This window comes from Phaethon aethereus (genome assembly GCF_964289735.1).
Source record: "Phaethon aethereus genome assembly, chromosome: 14".
NCBI lineage: Eukaryota > Metazoa > Chordata > Aves > Phaethontiformes > Phaethontidae > Phaethon > Phaethon aethereus.
The window spans coordinates 12,175,171-12,194,401 of record NC_138590.1 but is presented as its reverse complement, the minus strand read 5'-3'; the positions used below and the strand labels follow the sequence as shown (position 1 = coordinate 12,194,401).

General features: G+C 37.8%; 1 protein-coding gene across 10 annotated transcripts in view; it reads right to left on the bottom strand.

Moving 5' to 3' along the window:
- Positions 1-1,755: 1,755 nt before the first annotated feature.
- The window catches only part of EBF1 (EBF transcription factor 1), a gene marked incomplete at its 3' end in the record, with an annotated part of 278,174 nt that continues 260,698 nt past the window's right edge, over positions 1,756-19,231 (bottom strand). For 5 of the 10 annotated variants that reach the window (XM_082006218.1, XM_082006219.1, XM_082006220.1 and 2 more), the window contains 5 exons: positions 13,679-13,744; positions 12,900-13,077; positions 11,202-11,381; positions 7,320-7,514; positions 1,756-1,787 (listed from right to left, as the gene is read on the bottom strand). In XM_082006218.1, the coding sequence (XP_081862344.1) occupies positions 1,756-1,787; positions 7,320-7,514; positions 11,202-11,381; positions 12,900-13,077; positions 13,679-13,744 (651 nt within the window). Of the gene's footprint in view, positions 1,788-6,885; positions 6,954-7,319; positions 7,515-11,201; positions 11,382-12,899; positions 13,078-13,678; positions 13,745-19,231 lie in introns of those variants that run through there. The other 5 variants (XM_082006214.1, XM_082006216.1, XM_082006217.1 and 2 more) reach the window with 3 other exon arrangements.

Here is a 19,231-nt window from a genome sequence, read left to right as displayed (position 1 = left end):
TTTAAACAGCTAATACAACGGTGAATGACGAAACGAATCAGCACTTTTCACATAGCAAACATACACAATAAAATAAACTTGGTAGGGGAAAAAAAGCAATGTACAAATTCCAAAGATAAATACATTATTTATATGGATATTTTACAAAATCCCCCTTTAAAACAAACAAACAAAAAACAGAAACAAAAAGCTTTTTTTTTCTTTAATTAATTTTGCAAGTATGTGCAAGCTAAAGGTAGTGAGCTCTTTTTGCAAAATATGCAGTAAAATTCTTTTTTTGTGATACTGAAAAACTGTCTTAAGACATTAAAATGTATAAATAGAACAACAACTTTGGCAAAAAATCACAAAAAATCTACAGTATTTATAACTACATACAAAACACAACAGCAAAGAAAAAATATCAGGTAATGCATCTTCAGAGCTTTGCTGCCTCTTTGACTAATAGTTTTTAAGAACACTTCCCAGATAATGATAGCAAAATTTTTGTCAAACAGAAGCTATGGTTTTGATTTGAAACCTTCCTAAGAGCCACCCCCCGCCCCCCAACTCGTGTTTCCATTTACTACTCAAAAGCAGTTCCCTGTTGCTTAATATATTATGATACAAACTGAGAGGGTCGACTGACACAGGAACAATCCTAGTGGGAGGCTGACGAAGAAGTGTGCTTTTAGATGGTGAGGGTGCAGACCCACAGGTGAGGCTGTTCTCATTCTGCCCCGTAACACCCCGCCGGTCCAGGGAAGAGGGGTTGAAAACACCCCACGCGTGACGGCCGCGGTCTGTGGCGTTAGATGGCTACGCAAAATCCAAATGGCATTTTATGGACAGCTCTGGTGACACTGAACTTCAAGAAGGCCACTCATTTGGAAAGTCTGATATATAAGCTAAAGAGAGAGCCACGCACACCTAATTCTGCGCTTTTTGCGTTGTATTTAGAGGCACTGGATTTTCATTTCAAGAGGAAATATGTTTGTTATTTGCATCCTTACCTTCCCTTTCACCAACTTTTCTTGGTGCATTATTTACACAATTATTTAGCCTCATATTAAAAACAGAGGTTACTAATCCCACTCCTCATCCCGCCCTCGTCATCCAAAAATATCAGCTTTCTAGGGAGTGATATTTATTTCATTAGAACATTAAAAATGCATATTAGCAAGTCACCACTGGATAAGCAACCTGCATGAGCCGACCCTTAATTAAATGGCCATAATTCTTCTACGAAAAACTAACTGGCACTTCTATTCTGTCCCAAACAGACTTGTATGTAAATGACAACACTTCATTTTTCTTTACACAGCTTTAAAAAAAAAAATCATAAATTAAAAATGTGGAGTTCCATCTCTAGTGTCCCTTGTGTAATTGTATGATTTATAAAAGACAAATGGTGTTGAGTTAAATCAAGCCTTAAAAAAACATAAAAAACAGAAGGAAATAAAAGCAAGCCCCACCCCCACAAAACAAAAAGTGGATTTTTTATCAACATACAATAAATATATCTCCCAGGTATTTGGGATGGACAACTTGAATCAACACCTTGCAGTTGTGGATTGTTAATTTCAGTATTTGCAAGGATGGTGATTTTTTTTTTCTTGTTTGTTTAAAAATCCGCAGTTATTGTAAGATTCTTCTTTATTTCTTTTTTATTTTTAAAAAGGCCTGAGTAAAAAGTTCCACTCTGGGACTTGTATCAGATTTTCTCTGAAGCAGAATTCAACCTCTTCATTAATAAAATTCTTCAAGGCAATTCTTTCACATGGGGGGAACAATCATGCCAGATATAGCTGTCAGAAGGAAAGGGGAGAAGGGGGGAGAGAAAGGGGGGAGGGAAGTTACTTTTGTGCATTATCAAGCAACTTTAAAATCCTCAGAGCTTTTAAACATTTACTAGCAACATACTCAGCTGTACCGTGAATTAAATTAATATATAAGTATTATGCAGTAGAGACAACTACATACACAGTAATCACAGGAAGCCTCATTCTGATTGGAAAATGGTTTAAACTGCAAGTGACTCTGCTGAAATTGGTGATTTCTTGCAGAAGAAGTGCACTTCCCCTGATATCAGAATCAGAACCCAACTTAATTTTCTGATTTTAGTTTAAAAATCTCAAAATGCTCAGGAGCCTTAAACCTGACCCATTGCCACACATTCTATTACTCTTTTAAAAACAAAGCAGATACTTGCTCCACATATGAGAAAATGCCTGGAGTCCCATCGGCCACCGATATCACAGACCCGGTAGGATGTTCGTTCATTAGGCACGCTAACAGCGTTTTATTCTCCTATGCCAGTTTTCTCTTATAAGTTCAGTGTTCAACCCTGGGACATACCTGGGTATGTATTTCCAGGTGCTCGGAAAAGGACTGAAACTCTCAAATCCAATTTTCAAATTGAAATATGTCCTTAACTGGTGGTTTAGCAAACTGGCATCTCATGGTTTTATTATACTTGTAGCAGACATCACCAACTACATTGAGTTGTATGTTAATGTTAATTTAGAAAGTCTGCTCTTTTGTTGGCTAAGTTGAATCATCAGTATTTCTTTATTATGCTTCCTAACCTCATTTTCTATGAAACTACCACGTCTCTGAAAGAGGAAACATTCATTAAAAGTCAACATGTACAGTCTTCTACCTAGCTTGGACTCCAGCTTGGTCTCCCTCTATTTACCAGGGACTCTATGCAGATCAGACATACCAAGTGTACAAGTGATATACTGTGAGCAAGCACTTCATTACAGGCGGTAGTCATGCAAGTTTATGATGAAAACTGTAATGACAATGCATCTTTAAAATAGCAGTTGTACGGTCATTTGACAAAAGGTAGAAACCAGCTTCGCCTTCAGGTTTGCGGCACTTCATGGGCACATTATTTAAATGCTAGAACCGCCTGCCATCTGAGACATCTGGACATGTAATTTCTTAAGGAAGAACTCAACCCTGTGACTGGTGCTGATTCATTGTGCTTTAATTACAGCTGCAGTTATTTGATAAGAATAGAGCCAAAGTAAAAGACTCACAGATTTGGGGTTGGAGAGGGAGAGGAGGGAAATGTTTTCTCCACAAACACCACCATATGTGCAAGAATTACAAGTCTAATCAGCAAGGGGAGAACAGCTCGAGTAAACTGCACTGATTAAATGAAATAAAATGAGAGAAGGTGACGAGAATGCAAAACATATCCACATGTTTGCAACAGGCCATCCTCAGAAGTGACATGTTGCAACTATACAGCAGCATTTCAATTCTTGGAACTTAACATTCAGCAATGGTTTTATGTGGAATCACTGTACTGATTGTTTCTGCTCCACGTAAGGGCTCTCCAAGGAGCTAAGATTGAGGATAAAAGGGATAGAGATGTGAATTAAGTTGCTTTAAGCCCTACAGGAAGACACTCAAGTGAGTAACATGGAGGACACCACTGTGTCTTAGATACTCCTTGCTGAGGTATTTCCTGTCATGGGCTTTTTTGGCTCCACCATGGAGATACTCTGAGGATGCATTTTCATATTATCGCCATAGCTATACTGTCTCCTTCATCTCAAATCATAGGATGAATTCGATATTGCCTTTTTTTTTTTTAGAATCCTTTCCAGTTTAATCAACACTGGGTGAAACAACAGCAGCTTTGTTTAAAAAATTCTCAAAGGGTTTCATTTCAGCAGTGTCTCAAATAAAAAGTTCTGAATGCTCACAGTTGGGCTGTCCCCTTGATACATGTGACTGAAAATGAAGGAAACCCAAGCCAAGCAATGCTCTCACTGTTGTGGTTGCTCCCTATGCTGCTCTTGGGATCCTTACATGTGGGCCAGGGTATGGACCTCTACAGTGTCAATAAAATAGGTATTGACAGCGATGGATACAGTCAACCAGGCTGTAATTCTGCTGTGGTAGCCCTACAAGGCAGCCACCTGCAGCTAAGGGTGAGAATGCCATCTTCCCCATCTGAATATATGAAAGACTCACGTGGGCATGGATCCGAGACATGGGTTTTCTCCCAGTTCTCCTTCTAGCTCATTGTATTACAACAAGCAATTTGATTTGTTTCTGTTTCTTACCTGAGGATAACAATTTTTATCCCTATTAGTAAGACACTTGGAGATTTCTGGATGGCAGTTGTTTAGCAGAATATAGGGGTGGGACTGCAGTGCTTGGACGTCAGTGCTGTACATTACAGTGCAGAGAAAAGCAATATTGACAACAGTGCTCCCTCCTTTACTGCTCAGATAAGCAAGGGGTTGAGCAGATGGGAATGGGTAGAGTCTTCCTATATGTGATGAGTGCAAATAAGCAGAGTCAGATGGATAATTAATCCTATGTGCATACTACTTCAAGATTTTTTGTCCTTTTCAGCCCTTTCTAAATCCTAAATTTAGTGAAACTTTAAAACAAGATGTTGTTTTGCTTTAGAAAAATTACCTATAATTCAGAAAATGTCAAAATATTATTCCAACAAAAAAAACCTCAAGATAAAAGATTCATCAAACCCAAATCAATTTCACCAAAAAGTGGTCAAGAATTGTCTCCCTCTCGGGACAGCACAGCTGTCTATCCTGGGTAAAAGCCCAAACAAAGGTGACATAATTGCAGCTCCTCCCTTCATGGCTCAGATATTTCCCTGTAGTTACATATCGGCCATGCACCTTTTGCCATTGGAAACAAATGGTACGGGTGCAGATCTTGGCTCTTTTTTTTTCAAAGCACTATTGTTTTTTGAAGAGCTCTGAAATTCTGAATTAAATTACAAGGCAAATGGCAAAATGATCTCTTTTCTGCCTAAAAGCTTTGATATTTCCATTCTTTCCCAGTCTTCATTTATATCACTCTACTTTTATCCCGTAAGTGCTACATCTAGTCATGCAAATTCTCTCAGCTGTAGCATGTTATTGATCCTGAAAACAGAGATATCAGTGGGAAACTGTGTAGGTATGAGATCACACCAGCTCCAAAAAGGGAGGGCAGAGAGTAGAAAAACTCCCACCAATGGGCATTATTTCTTCTATCATATACTAATTTGTATTTGCTGCTAGCAAATTACAGAAATAATGTATTTTGAGTTTTACAAAATTGCATGGCAAAGAGAACAACAGATAAGCCTAGCTGTTGTTTTAGTGAGTTTTGCTGATATCTGAGCTACATAAGGAAAGCTTGATTGCTTTCTGATGTATCCAGAAGCCCAAGAGAGATAAGACAGCCTCCTTATACGTGGTTGTTTATTTAAGCAATAAGGAACAACAGGCAGTGCATTTCTGAGTGATTATTACAAGCCTCAGGTGGTGTCAGAAGGCATGGGACTAAAGGCTGTGTGTCTTTAAGTCAGTAAGAAGTTCAGTGATGGCCTAGAAATGAACCATCCCTTGGTGTGTCATTCCTATTATAAAAACTGAATTGCTAAATAAAAATTAGGGGAAACACTCAGATCTGTGTGGTTTCTGGGCATTACAGATCTGGATGAGACATAATGAGGAGGCAATCATTATCATGTGTCCAGGGCTCTCAGCTCATTGCATAATTGCTTTTCATAGCTGAGTATTGGACTCTGGGAATTCTGTGTCTTGTGAAAGAAAAAACAGTGCATGAAAAAGCTTTCTCCTGTTATTTGCCTTTTCTCTTCACCTGCAACAGCAAGTTGGGACAAGGTGAAGAGAAGAAAAAACATTAACATGTTCAAAAGCTCCTAGGAGTCAACTCTTAGCTCCTTTTTTATTTTTTTTTAATTTGGACATGAAACATTTTTAGCTGTTGCTTTTAAAATTTGTAGCATGTAGGCAGTGACAAATTTTTAAAACACGCAAAACAATACAGCTCCTCTGACAATTTCGTTGTGTTTTATCCCTGACACTGTCTGTATTTATAACAAAGTCCTGACCGAAGGTACCCAAGTTCTGCTTATACGTTCCTTGCATTTTCATAATTTCTGTGTGCATGTGTGTAGATCTGCAAGGATTCCTCCTCCCAATTCACCAGTGTAAAATGCACTGAGGACAGCGCTTTCCTTCAGTCACAACAGATCCGAGCTTTTATGAATGAATTCCTTCCACTCTGCCTGCATATAGATTTTTTTGGCTGTTAATGGTGCTATCAGCATTATGCCCTCAAGCCCAGCATTTCTCTTTCCAGAGGCCATAGAGTGACATGTGGAGTCTGTGGAACTATCCTCCCCAGGCTCTGCACAGCTCCTTCTGAACACGGCCTTAAAAATGATGGATTTTATTCCCTGCTCGATGCTCTTTGGATAATTTGCACTGGCATGTGCAAAGGAAAACAGACCTCAAGTCTGGGGGAAGCACAACGCATACTGCAAAATCCTTCCCACCTCTGGCACAGTTGGAGGCAGCTGGCTGGAAACTCCTCAGTCTAAGCGAGCATGAAAATGTCTCTCTCAGCACACTAATGCGTAGTGAGGTAATTACACAGGAAGGTTTAGGCACAGTGTTGTAAAACAGGCTGAACCAAACAATGAAATGGGCAGCGCTGGTCTTTGCAGCATCTTCAGTTTGACAAGCTTTTGTCTGTCACTCCCTCGGCTTGCATCAACGCCTCAAAACGTATTTAGGTACTAACGCTGGAATACTTGGTAATGAGAGGGGAAGGGATGCAGAAAAGGAGCAGCCCCCTGATACCAGCAGTTGAAGAGGCTTTCAAAAAGGCCCCGCGCCGTTTATGGAATTAATTGGCACAGTAATCAGTGGAAACTAATGTTTGCCCTGGTATGAGTTAAACTGGAAAATGCTGCTGTTAGTTTGTAATGTGTCTTCTATTTATGAAAGGCAAAGGTTTGTGCCAGTATCTGTAATGGTCTATTTGCTCTCAGTAGGATTTCTGCACAAGTGTACTATGACAAAGGAAAAAAAGGAAGGGAAGATTGAGTGACGTACTTCAGGAGAAGGCCAGCCCCTGGAGAGACCCTGCAGTGGAGTACTTGCTAGAGTCCACAAAAGACTGGTCTGATAAAGGACGACAACAGGGAATAAGAGAGGAAAGAAAGAAAAAGGATGGTATTAGTAAGCTGAAATATTACTTGTTTTTATCATAACAGTAGGTCTGTGCTTTAAAAGACACAGCCTCTCAATTCAGCAGTATTAGTCGAGTTAGAGATAGGGTGGTTGCCAAACACCTGCACGGTACTAGGTGGGCTGGTGGCAGAGTTCAGTTACTCTTTACAGCAGGAAACTTTAGGACAGAGACCACCAGGGATCCCCCATTGTCTTCTATCCCCCTTGACAACTCAGTGTTGCTTAGAGCCTTACAAGGCGCCGGGAACTCACGGTTTTGAGAGCAGCCATCTATGCTTCAGACTTGGTTTCACCTACCTTGCAGGCTATTGCCATTGGTGCTGGTGCAGGTGGGAGGAGGAGAAGTTTGCGGTCTCACAACAGGCGCAAAAGCACTCTTCTGTTTCACCGCTGAGACCATGTTGGCTGGTGAGAAGGAGAAAATCCCAGAGGAACTGCTACAGTTTGAGGGGAGGCTAGTGGAGGAGGCCATTGTCGGACTTGATGGCACAACTAGAGGAAAAAAGACCCCCCAAAAGGCATTCCTTAGTATTAGATAATCAGCAGACTACAGAAACAAGAGAATTCTGCTTCTTAGATGCAGTGGACCTAATTTCAAATGGCCAAGGCCTTTACTGCAGTTAGGTTTCTGGTTCTTCACAAAGTGTGACCAATCACTACAGGCAACTCGTTTTGTTTTGTTTTGCAGGTGTTCAGGACCAGTAAATCGAGGAGCTCTTAAACACTCCCTTAACTCTCTGTTACTGCAACTCTTTATTCTTACAACAACCCTGTCCTGCCATCCTGTTTCAAACTTTTCTAGTGATTTGCATTAGCCACTGCCCTGGTCCAAACTTGTAATGTTTTTGTGTAGGATAAGAGAGAATCCAGTCTGTGTAGGTAATTCAGGGGTTACAAAATTGACGGGCGAGCAGAGTGGTGAAAGTAAAAACCTGGATATGGAATTTTTAACTTGGAAAGGTTTGAGTTTTTAACCAGCCTGCAAAACCAGCATTTTAAGCCATGCTTTCCATGTAGCAATATGGCTGCAGAAAGATCTATAGGGTTTAAGGGAAATTTGCAGAAGGTAGGGAGGTCTTAGTGGTGATCCAGTCAACTTTCCTGTCAACAGTCAGCAAAAATGGTTGGGTTTCTCTCCTCTCTCAAACCTTGCAAGAACTAGGGTTTAAAAAATGTTATTCTGAAAGCTGTGAATATACATATATATATACACACACACATATATACACACATGGAGGCTATGCAGCATGAATCAAGAGATGAGATGGCCGCTCTGACAGTTTTTTTACTCTTTTGGTCTCCTGGTGCTAGTGTTTTCAGTGTCTGTTGCACAAAAAAAAAGTGTGGATAACTGACAGAAACCATGCTCTTCTTTTATCTCCCAATGGGAGAAACCACAAAGTCTTTCTCACAATGGCCACAGATGCTTTCTGTGTTGTAACTACTAGTACCAAGTCAGTCTCCAGCTTCCCTGTACCCATCAGCTTTGAGAAAGTTTCCACTGTGGGGACTTCCCAGGAATTCTCAGTGACATGAAAAACAGTCATATTTCTCACGTGACCATTTTATTTATGCACAGGAATGGAGCTGGCATTTCAAATCTCACCCAAGATAGAGTATTTTGAAAATTAAAGTCTGTTTTATAATGGTCAAGACAAATAATTCTCCCAGAGGATCTATGACCACTGTCTGAATACAGTCAATACAACATTCTCACTCAGAGCCAACAACTGGAATCTCAGCAGGAAGAGCTAAGCAATGAAGCCATTCTGGTTTACATCAGATGAAGATCTGGTTTTAACTACATGATCGAATAAAATGAGAGTCTTCAGTTTTTCTAAATAAGTGTAGATATAAGACTGTCCTTTTTTCAGGGACTGAACTGATTGGCCAAAATGCAAACCTGCCACATGGAAGGTTTGGGGTTTAAATACATGTATCCTTAAAACTCTATTTTGCTGTGTAGTGGGATAAATATCTTTGTTCATGTATCTATCATTGAGGTTTTAAGTGAATTTGTTTTCATGAAAATAAAGCCAACTACTTCTATATTCAGACAGCATTGCCAGTTTCCCCTCTTTGTCCAAAAAAAAGGTAAGGACCAATGGTAAGATACCATACTTTCATTCTTCATTCTGTTTAGAAACTGCTTATATACAGGAGGGGGCTATGAATAATTACACATTATAGAGTAAAATTCTTATCATCTGGGCTTTGAATTATTATTTTATTTGCATTTATATAGATAAAAATCACCCTACTTAAGTTCTTATTTGAGAATCTGATATCATATTTGTTAACACTGAGGAAATCAATTAATGGAAATTATATGTTCAAAGTTTCACAGTCTGACAGATACAATCTTAGTCTGAAGTCACTCTATGTCTGGAAGTACTTGCTAAGGGAGAGCAATCAAAGCACCTAAATTGAATTGCTACTATACAGCAATTAGTTTATTGATTTAATTAAGAATGCCACCTTTTAATTTTCAGGTCATGATTGAAGCATTTTCTGATTCAATGGATTAGGCATTAGCAGAATGACAGATCTACCAAGAAAACCTCCCAAAATATAACCTGGAATAGAGAACCAGGGCTGGGAAGTGCAGTGCTATTCTAAAGTGGCTTCGTTCATAAATATGAAATAATACACTGCTAGAGTATTTTAAATGCATTACTGGCATCTGCTTCCAAAAAGAGATGTCTCATCAATCATGTTACGTTATGAATTCAGAGTGCACTGATTCTATGACAGTAAATTCAACTTAATAAGTAAGGTACTTTCTAACACTACTTGTTACATTATTATTAAAGCACAAAAGTAATAACTGGTTAGCAATTCCCAGGTTATAAGTACTAGTTATGTGGGTAAATATTTTCTTCTAAATTTGCGGCAGCTAAGAAACCTTAGAGGTAATTTTTTAAATCAGAGCTACTACCTCCTTTTTAATTCTGAACTCTAGCAATGCAATTCAAAATAATTTATTACTGATGTTATACTATTAAACTTAAGATTTGTTGCATAAACCTTGATATGTTCAGCAGTCTGTTTGTCCTCTCCATGCTAGGGTCTCAGCCTATAAACCTATTTATATGACAAGACCTTCTGGCCTGATTCTGCTAGCAGCTTTCTGTGGATGTCAGTGGAATCTTTTATGCCACATGAGTAATGTCAGAGGAATCGGGCAGGTCCTATTCATTTAATTTTCTCATGTGAATAGCGGCTATTGAGCTGTGTGAGTGGCTGCAGAAGAGGTTCATAGGCCTTTATCGATAGAAACGTATTTATATTTAAACAGGTTACTAAACCTTTAATATCAAAATGCAGAAAGTTAGTCCTACACATAAATATTTCCATAACTGGGACTGTAGACCGTAAGCTCCTTATGCCATGGAATATATGATTTGTATGACTTACATCTTTGTGGCATTCACTGTACAGACACTAAAACACAAACTCCAAGAGCCACTGCCACATTTTACTGACTAATACTAAGCTCTCAGTGAGGTCAATATAATACCAACTTACAAAGCAAATGGAGTATAAGCAATCAAGATTAGGCCCAAGATTAGTAATTCATAATTTCTATAAAGGTTATGACTTTATTTGTTCAGAGGTCTCAGAAACACCATCACGCAGCATATGGAAATGTCAGTCTTTGCCAGTACTACAGTAAACTTTTCTGCCCTTCTTATCTTACAGTTGGAAAAAACTATTTGTCCTGTAGCAGATATCCTTAGCCTCTTTTCACACCCACTGCAACAAAAAGTTGTGTGCTGATAACTGGCTTTTGATCCACTCCAGTGGACATTAAGTGACTTATGCCACCCCAGATTTCTAGCAATGTTGAGGACAGCATTTCTTATTTACAGAGTATAAGGTAAGTTATGAACCCATCCCAAATCATGAGAGACATTATTCTTTTTAAGCTCTTATGAGACTCTGTAATAATAGTAGTAGTAGTAATAGTAGTAATAATAATAATAAACACAGAAGAGCATTGCTGGCAACACTAACGTCTTCAAAGTGCTTCAAAGATTAGTGCCTTGGAGAGGAGAGAAATGACCAAGCTCTGTTTCATGTGCTCAAAATAGAAACTAAATATTGAGTATCACAGAAAAGTCACCATGTCCTTCTAATGAAAATGTGCAAAATACAGAGAAGGCATATAATACTCACTGGCATAGGGAGAATTGGCAGCAGATCCATTCAGGAAGGTTGGAGAACCGCCTAAATTTGACATTCCAGCATTCCCATAGCCATTCATGCTTGTTGTGACAGAGTTATAATTTGTCTGCTGAGGGGTGGTGCTTGGCACATAGCCATGAGGTGACACGCTGCTTGAGTTGCGAGTAAAACCTTTTGTGGGGAGGGAATACATTTAGAAATTGGTATTAGCCTGAGAATAGTTTCTTACACAAACAGCTACAAGCAAGTAACTCTGGGCTACCAAGCCAGCAGCCTAGCCCAGCCATGGTGTGCACGGGGAGGGCTAGGACTGACCACCACTACCACCAGGTAATCCAAATTGTGAACCCTCACTGCCTGGGTCATTGCCGATGGGAGCAAAAAGGAGGAGGAGGGCAGCTACAGCCTTTACTGCTCAAAGCAAAGATTACCCTCAAGCAAAGATTACCATTGGGTATTATAGGAACACTCACTCTAAAAGAGCTGTTTGTAGGAAATGGAGTAAACATGACCTACATTTTCGAAGTGAGGAGTACATACTGACTTAAGGTATGTTAAAAGCATGTGATTTTTATTAACTCTCTTCTGATGTCGCTCTCATTTAATGCATCTCAAATTAGATGCTCACTGCACACTTTAGAAAATGTAGAGTATACTTCTCAAAGTAGTGAGATATCCTTAGTCTTTTTGCCCTGGTCTGATCATTATATTGGTAGAAAAATGACTATCAAATTTGGCGGCAAGTTAAAATTTTAATTTCTACCTAATTCTGGAAATTATATTTGGGGAAACTCATATTCAAATATCCAAAAAGGAGGATTTCCTTCTAGAAGCACCAAAATGGCAACTTTCCTTCCTACCACACAGTACATCCATCAAATGTTTTAATCTAAAAATAATTTCTGTTTTTTCAGTGTAATGCAAAATAATTTTTTCTGCCCTTCTAGAAAACAACCTCATTCTATTACTTTCTCATTCAGGTGGATTTTTAAGTTGGATAATAAATAGAGCTGAGCAAAGGAGCAGGGTAAATGCAAAGGGTTTTTATAAAAATGTTCTTAATCTTTTTTTTTATTTATTTTTAACTGTAGGAATTAAAACAATAGTGATTTTACACAAAGTGAAAAATACTTTCTTGTAAAAATGAAAGAAGCTCTGAATATGTCTTTGTAAATATTTATTTTTTCCTACTTTCAAAATTTAGGAAAATCTCAAACTCTGAAAAAAAATCAGTGCCAATATTATGTCTCTTGCAAAACCAAATCAAGCCAGACCAAACCGACAAATATTCAAGGGATACTTTTGTGTTATAAAGAAATGTTATGTAGGGCCCAGACTGAGAGATCATCCATGCTCAGGAAAACATATAAGCAAGTATTTAACATTAAGTACATGCTCAAGTTAATAAAAAATCCCTTTAAAATTAGTGGGATTTAAACACAAATACAAGTGTTATTCTGAGCAGAAGGAAAAGCTATTTAGGTATATGTAGAAGTACTTTTCCTGAACTGGGGCAAAAGTCACTAAAGTAAGCTCCATCTCATGACAGGATTGTGCCATTCAAAGGTTGTGCATGCGTGTGGGATGGTGTCTGTCCTAGCCTTCAGTTCTGGACCATCACTCTGTGTGTTTCCCCTGACTTTTAATAGAAAAGGTTCATAGAGAGAGGAAGACGAGTCTTCTCCTGACCCTGATTGGTGGCTTGTGAGGCTTCGGAAACATTGACAGCTAGTTGACCACTAAAGGAATTCACTCCCATCATTCCTGCATGGACTGACGTGTTAGCAAGGGCGGGGAGCTGGTTGTGGTTGCGGGGGACACTGTAGAGTGCTTCTGCGATGTCTGCTGCTCTTTTCAGGATTATTTCCTAGAGGATATGAAGGGAAAAAAGAATAGAAGAGTTATGAATGTGACTCTGACAAACCTTTTTTTACACACTAAAATGAGACAATTCGCTGTCCAAAGACAAAAACTAGATGCTTTTCTTTCTAAACCAGTTGGCTGGCTGAGAGCTGATGCTTATAAGATCTGCTTGCCTTCATGATAAATCCTGACATCTGTGGTAAGAGAGTTGGAAGTTTTAATCCCAGCGGCCACGCTCCTGTATAACAAGACCAACTGGCAGAATCAGGCTGGAGCCTGGATTTACTCCACCCTAAAGCTATCTTTAGGGTAAGATTGAAAAATCACCGGTGGAAAGACATAATGCATATTATTGCCCATATTATATAGTATCTGGTGAATGTGGGCAAATGCCTTCAGGGTTAATAACATGTCGCTTTTACAAGCACTAAATTCACACCCTTTAAAAAAGAAAACAAGCAAACTAACCCCCATTCCAGATATGACATTGTCCTCTATATTTATTCTTGTCTCACATTGTAGTATCATATACCTTTAGCCCCTGAACCATCTATACATCTATGAAATAGCCATGTTTTAGAAGTGCTGAAGTAGAATGCATTTACCTGGTTATTATGTGGCATACCATAGAGTGCTTCTACTAAATCAGCAGCTCTCTTAAGTATTACTTCCTGTCAATACAAAAACAGATGCATTCCTCTGAGTTTAATAAACTCCTTGTGGGGGAAAACAAATATTAGACGCTTTTATATTCTTCTATTAGTTGCACTGTGTTTTGTGGGTTTTTTCCTCCCACCAGGTACACCTTAATTGTAACAACTCTCAGCAACCACTGAATGGTGTTAAATCACTAGTTCATCCTATTCACACACAGGCTTAATCAAGTCAAAAGGTGAGAATCATTGGTGCTGCAAAATAAAATACATCACTCAATTGTCTCCACCATCTGCACTATAAACCACTCATTGGTTTATTGCAGAATACAATCCTGAGGTCATTTACTAGATTACTGCAATCAATGTCATTCAGAGCATGTTATGAATCCCTTCAATGTGTTTATTTTATTCTTAATTGCACATTGCAGGAATTGTGACCTTACCCAGCAGGCCACGTTCAAAAGATGCCCAATCAGTCCTATGCTACTGGTAATGTAACCTTTCGACTTCTTTGGTTTGTATTCTCATATGATGGGTCAGGGTAGGATCCATGTACATAAGATGATGTACAAGAGGAAAACACATGCGGTGTGAGAGAGTGGCTCGGTACTGTGCAATGTTTCCTGGAAGAATTCCCTGCAGGGACAGCAGAATTTAAAACAGTGTGGGATTTAGTTCTCCATTTTGGGCAATTTTTTTTTTTTCTTCATTTTCCTATTTGTTCCTTTTCACTTAATATTTCTTAGAATATTTTAAACTGGCATTCAAGTAATAATAGCATTTCCCATGTTCTTACATTTTACAGTGTGGAAAAGTCTCTATGAACAATCCTGATAGAAAATGTAAAAATGCCTTGCAGAATTAACCCAGAAGACCTTTTTTTTCTAGAAGATTTCCAATTGCCTGATCAAAACCAGCTGAGACTGTCCTTTCAGGAGAACAATGTATTTTTGTAATTCTGAGGCCCTAAGTATTGCTCTAATATACTAACACAAGTCTATTCACCATGGTATATTTCCGCATGTAGCTTACAAAAATAGTACCAGTTCTAAGGATTTTGCAATTTTCTACAAAGTTAAACTTTTTATCTTTAATATTTTACACAATAGCCATATTTTATACCAAAAAGAAACAATAATGCTCAATTTTCATATACTGTAGACTCTGATCAGAAAATAGAGATATAATTGCATTCATTTTGCTGTCACCATAACCTCTTCAAAAATCCTTGAACAACTCTTCAAATGACAAGCTTTTAGATGCATATTAGCATTTTTTTCAATTTTAAATTCTCTATAATATAAGATAAAATAGTTGTCATACTGCAGTAACTACTTATGACATATATAATGTCCTAAATTCAAAAATGAGATGGAGGATTTTTGTACTCCCAGTAAACATTTAGGCTTGCCTTCTGCTGCACACACCCCTCTCTCAGAACACACATTTAAATTATTTTCCACACATGAAGTGAGATGTAATATATAATTGATGTATTTTTAAATCACTAAACCACATTTTTCACATTTGAAACAGATTCTGAGGAGTTAAGTCACTACAGCCTTTTTCTGGGTTTTTTGGTTGGTTTTTTTTTTTTTGCCTTTCTATTATGGTTGTTGTTTTGTTTTGTTTTTGTGTAGCTTGACCACAGCAGTTAGCAGTGTAATCATGGACAGATAGACTACAAACAACATCCAGGTACAATCATTCGTTATTGCTTTACCAGAATCACCAGAACACTGAGTTGCCCTTTCTGCCTCACATTGAAGATACAAACTAGAGAAGAACAAGAGATGTTACTGAAAAATGTTATGTTTTTCAATCCATGATTTCAGCTGGAAAATTACTGCACAGGTGTTTGACTTTGCAAACTAGGATTTATTTCACTTCAGTAGAAATTGTTTGCACTACCTATTTCACTGATGCAAAATTAGAATGTGATACAGACCCCACAAACTGCTTTTGAGTATTGTTAACCTAAACTGTCATTATGCCAAATTACTAAAAAAAATAAAGTTTAAATAGTCATTTCTGCTCGACCTGATTAATCATAGTTATTTATGTAATGCTGAGCTAAAAACCTTAGAATGCATCTAAAAAGAGATCGAAGACTATGTTAAAAAATGAGGTAATTACATGGAATCTTACAGGCGCTCTACCTAATATCAAATATATTCCAGTTCTTAAACATTGGAAGTTCTCTGATGACATATCATATTGCATGTAAATAAAAATAATTGTCATGAGGGTTTACTGAAATATGCTTGACAAGGAGCATTCAACTTTCCTAGCCGGTTATATTTTTCCCAACATTTTCAGAGTCTGTAAATTTGAGTTTCATACTTTCTCTAACAATATTTTCACACAATAAAAGCATATCTTGTTTATGACATTTTCAGATCATACAAAGTAGATGTTACCCAAAAACTCCCTTGTCAAATAGTGGTATCTTCTATTCCAGAACTGACGGTAGTTCTTATAGACACAAACTAGCTTTAAAAATACACAATAAAATGCTACTAAAGGCATGCTCAAGATATTAACTTCTTGTTTTCTGAATGCACCTTAAACGCTTTGCACCTCTGCTTAAATTACCATAGAAGCTACTGTTAGGACCCCACATACAAAGGAGCCCCAAAAGTCCTCTATAAGTTAGAGCAACAGACCTTGCAAGGTGCTTGGATTGCGGTGACCAGAAAATTGTTCTCACCTCCATGTCATTACGCTCACAGTGAAGCAGCCCCCAAGCATGTTTGTGTTCGGGATCTAATATATTGCCTTTCAATCAGAGCTGAGAGCCACTGAACACATAGACGGAACATGACGAGCAGGTCAGGAAAGCAATAAAGATTTTACAGAGCTGTCCAAGGTGCTAAATTTACTCAATAATGGGTTTGGCACCATAGTGTTAACCTCTCATTTACTACCAGTTTGAGAGACTAAATTGAAGTAGCTGACTTCATTTACCTTGAAATGTATATTTTATGACATTATGTAAGTAGATTGAAAGGGCACTGCAGTTTTAACAATTTAAAGGCTAGAGCATGTTTAAGATGAAGCTCGAATATTTATTGTATGTTGCACTTAAACTATATTGTATATTAAAATGCATTGATTAAATTTGTAAAAGGTATTATAAAAAAGGACAGCTAATATAAAAGATCTATGCCTTTTGAAATCCAATACTGCCTGTTACCACCGCAATGGTGACAGATAAACAGATAGATAGGTGGACAGAGCAGCAGACGGACATATCAAGAAGTGAGTGAAACTCACATTCTATAAAAAGAAATCTCTGCATAAGCTCAAGGTCACTTATTCCAGATATTCTTTTGTTCACAGAAATTCCTCTTTGCCTTCATTTCAGAAGCCTAGATTTTCACAGCAGTAAGTGGGCATCAGGTAAGGTCCTTCCAATCAAATATGTAAGTGGAAATATTTCCTGAGAGAGACAGAGTTTAACTAAAGCTAATATCTAATTTATGGGGGCATTTGTCAAGAAAGAGCTACTCTTCTATAAATGCTAAAAGTCCGACAGCTTTTGGTTTAGAATAAAGGACCTTGCAGCATTTAGTTAGAGCTAAATCGAGGGTCTTCTTGTCCCATATTTTATTTAAAATGAGCATAATTTTGTTTCTATAAAAATAACGATTGAGCAAATACTGAAAAGAGGAAAGATTACTTTAGTGATTACATATGATGCCCTCCATGCAGATACACACCACAGATCCAGAGTCCATTTTTATGCCAAACTGAAGCTGATTTTCTACTGAAGGATTTTTACTTTTTTAATTTTTGAAACTGGAATGCAATTAAATATTTTAATCAAATTTTCCTCCTGAAAATACTAAGGGGTGTTTACATAAGCAAAAGAGGAGTCTGGGTAGTGAAGTCTGCTGAAACTGCATATTCCAAAATTACTGTAGGAAAGATTATATAAATCATACTGGAATGACTGTGCTTTTGAAGCACAGAGACTTGACATTCAGACTGAATCCACTTCTGACAGAATGTAGCTTGAACCAATGTTACAGCAACTTTGCATGTTTTGTTTGTGGCATGTATCCCCACTAGAAGAAATTAATTAAGATCATGAAACTTGCATTTAAAGCTTTACCATGACAAAAACATTTTGTCTCAAGTTTTATCATGATAAACACATTTTGTTCCAGTTTTAAAAAAGAGGGGATACTTCTTCTGCTGACATCTGCTTACTTTTTATTCAGCAACTAGTGAAAAAAAAACCACGGTGTCCTAAAAGGGCTGTGAGTCTAGTCAGCTAAAGACTAGAGTTACACGGAGTTATTCAGCTTAAGTAACTAGATTAGATAATGTTCAAGGTACTTGTTAAATCTAAATTAATTTTGTCAAGAAGCAGCTGACCACAATATGTAATACTCATCAGCCACATATTGTATTATTGAGACCACCAAAGGATTTATGTACTTGTGGAGGGCGTGAGGGGGAAGCTGTTCTAGCATACTCTGAGGCATTTATCTTATGTGTTGTCTAGATATCATATCACCTTCTAATGCTCTTTAGCATTGTAATACAAGAGAGAGCTCGTTCATCTTCTGAGAGGGTACTTAGGGATGATGATGTCATTCATACTTCCTTGACTCTTATGTCTGACCTCCTGGCTCTGCCTTCTAACTTCCTACTCTCATGGCTACTTGCAAGAAAAAAAAACTCCTCTGCAGAGTCTCAATACTGAACATCAGACTCCAGTTCCCCCTTCACCTTGGAAAGGACACATTCTGAAATTTCAAGTCAAAACTACAATAATTTGTGCTCAAATTTTTCCTTTGTTTTTCAATGGGTGAAACCATAAATATGCTAGTTAAGGATATGTGTTAGAACTAAGTTTTAAACTTATACTTAAAATCTGTGTATGCACTGCATTTTAAAATATAAAGATAATATTGTGAACACGCCTTTCAAGTGTCAAGGCAAAACCAACATTTTGGTAGAGAGCCATTTAGAAGGATGCCACAGATCTAAAATGCCAGCCATCTAGCCTGTCTAGAACCTCCCATCCCTCCACATCTAGACTGAACACTGCCTTATTGTATCATTTTCAGCAATTATAGTTTTATAAAGACTCATAAAAGCCATTCAAAATTTAAAGATCCTCCATTTACTGTAAAACTGAGGGAACTATGCCAACCTAATGGGAAGTATAAAGTAACAGGGCCATTTCACTAAAAAGATATTTGTACTCACACAAAGATGAAAACTCCTATAGCAAAAAAACAACTGAATTATTTCTGTATATTATAATTGAGTCATACTGAAGAAGTAAACACCATATAGATATTATAAAGACAGGAAGGTAAAATAAGAGAGAAAGAAAACATACTTCACTTGAGGGGTTAAAAAAAAGCTTCTGCTTACCACTGCCTATAGGATGGAAGTGCACTGAATTCCTGTCATTGAATTTCAATGGCAATTTCCAGAAAATAAGTCTACAGTGGAAGCTAGAACTTTAGCTTTTCCAAGCCA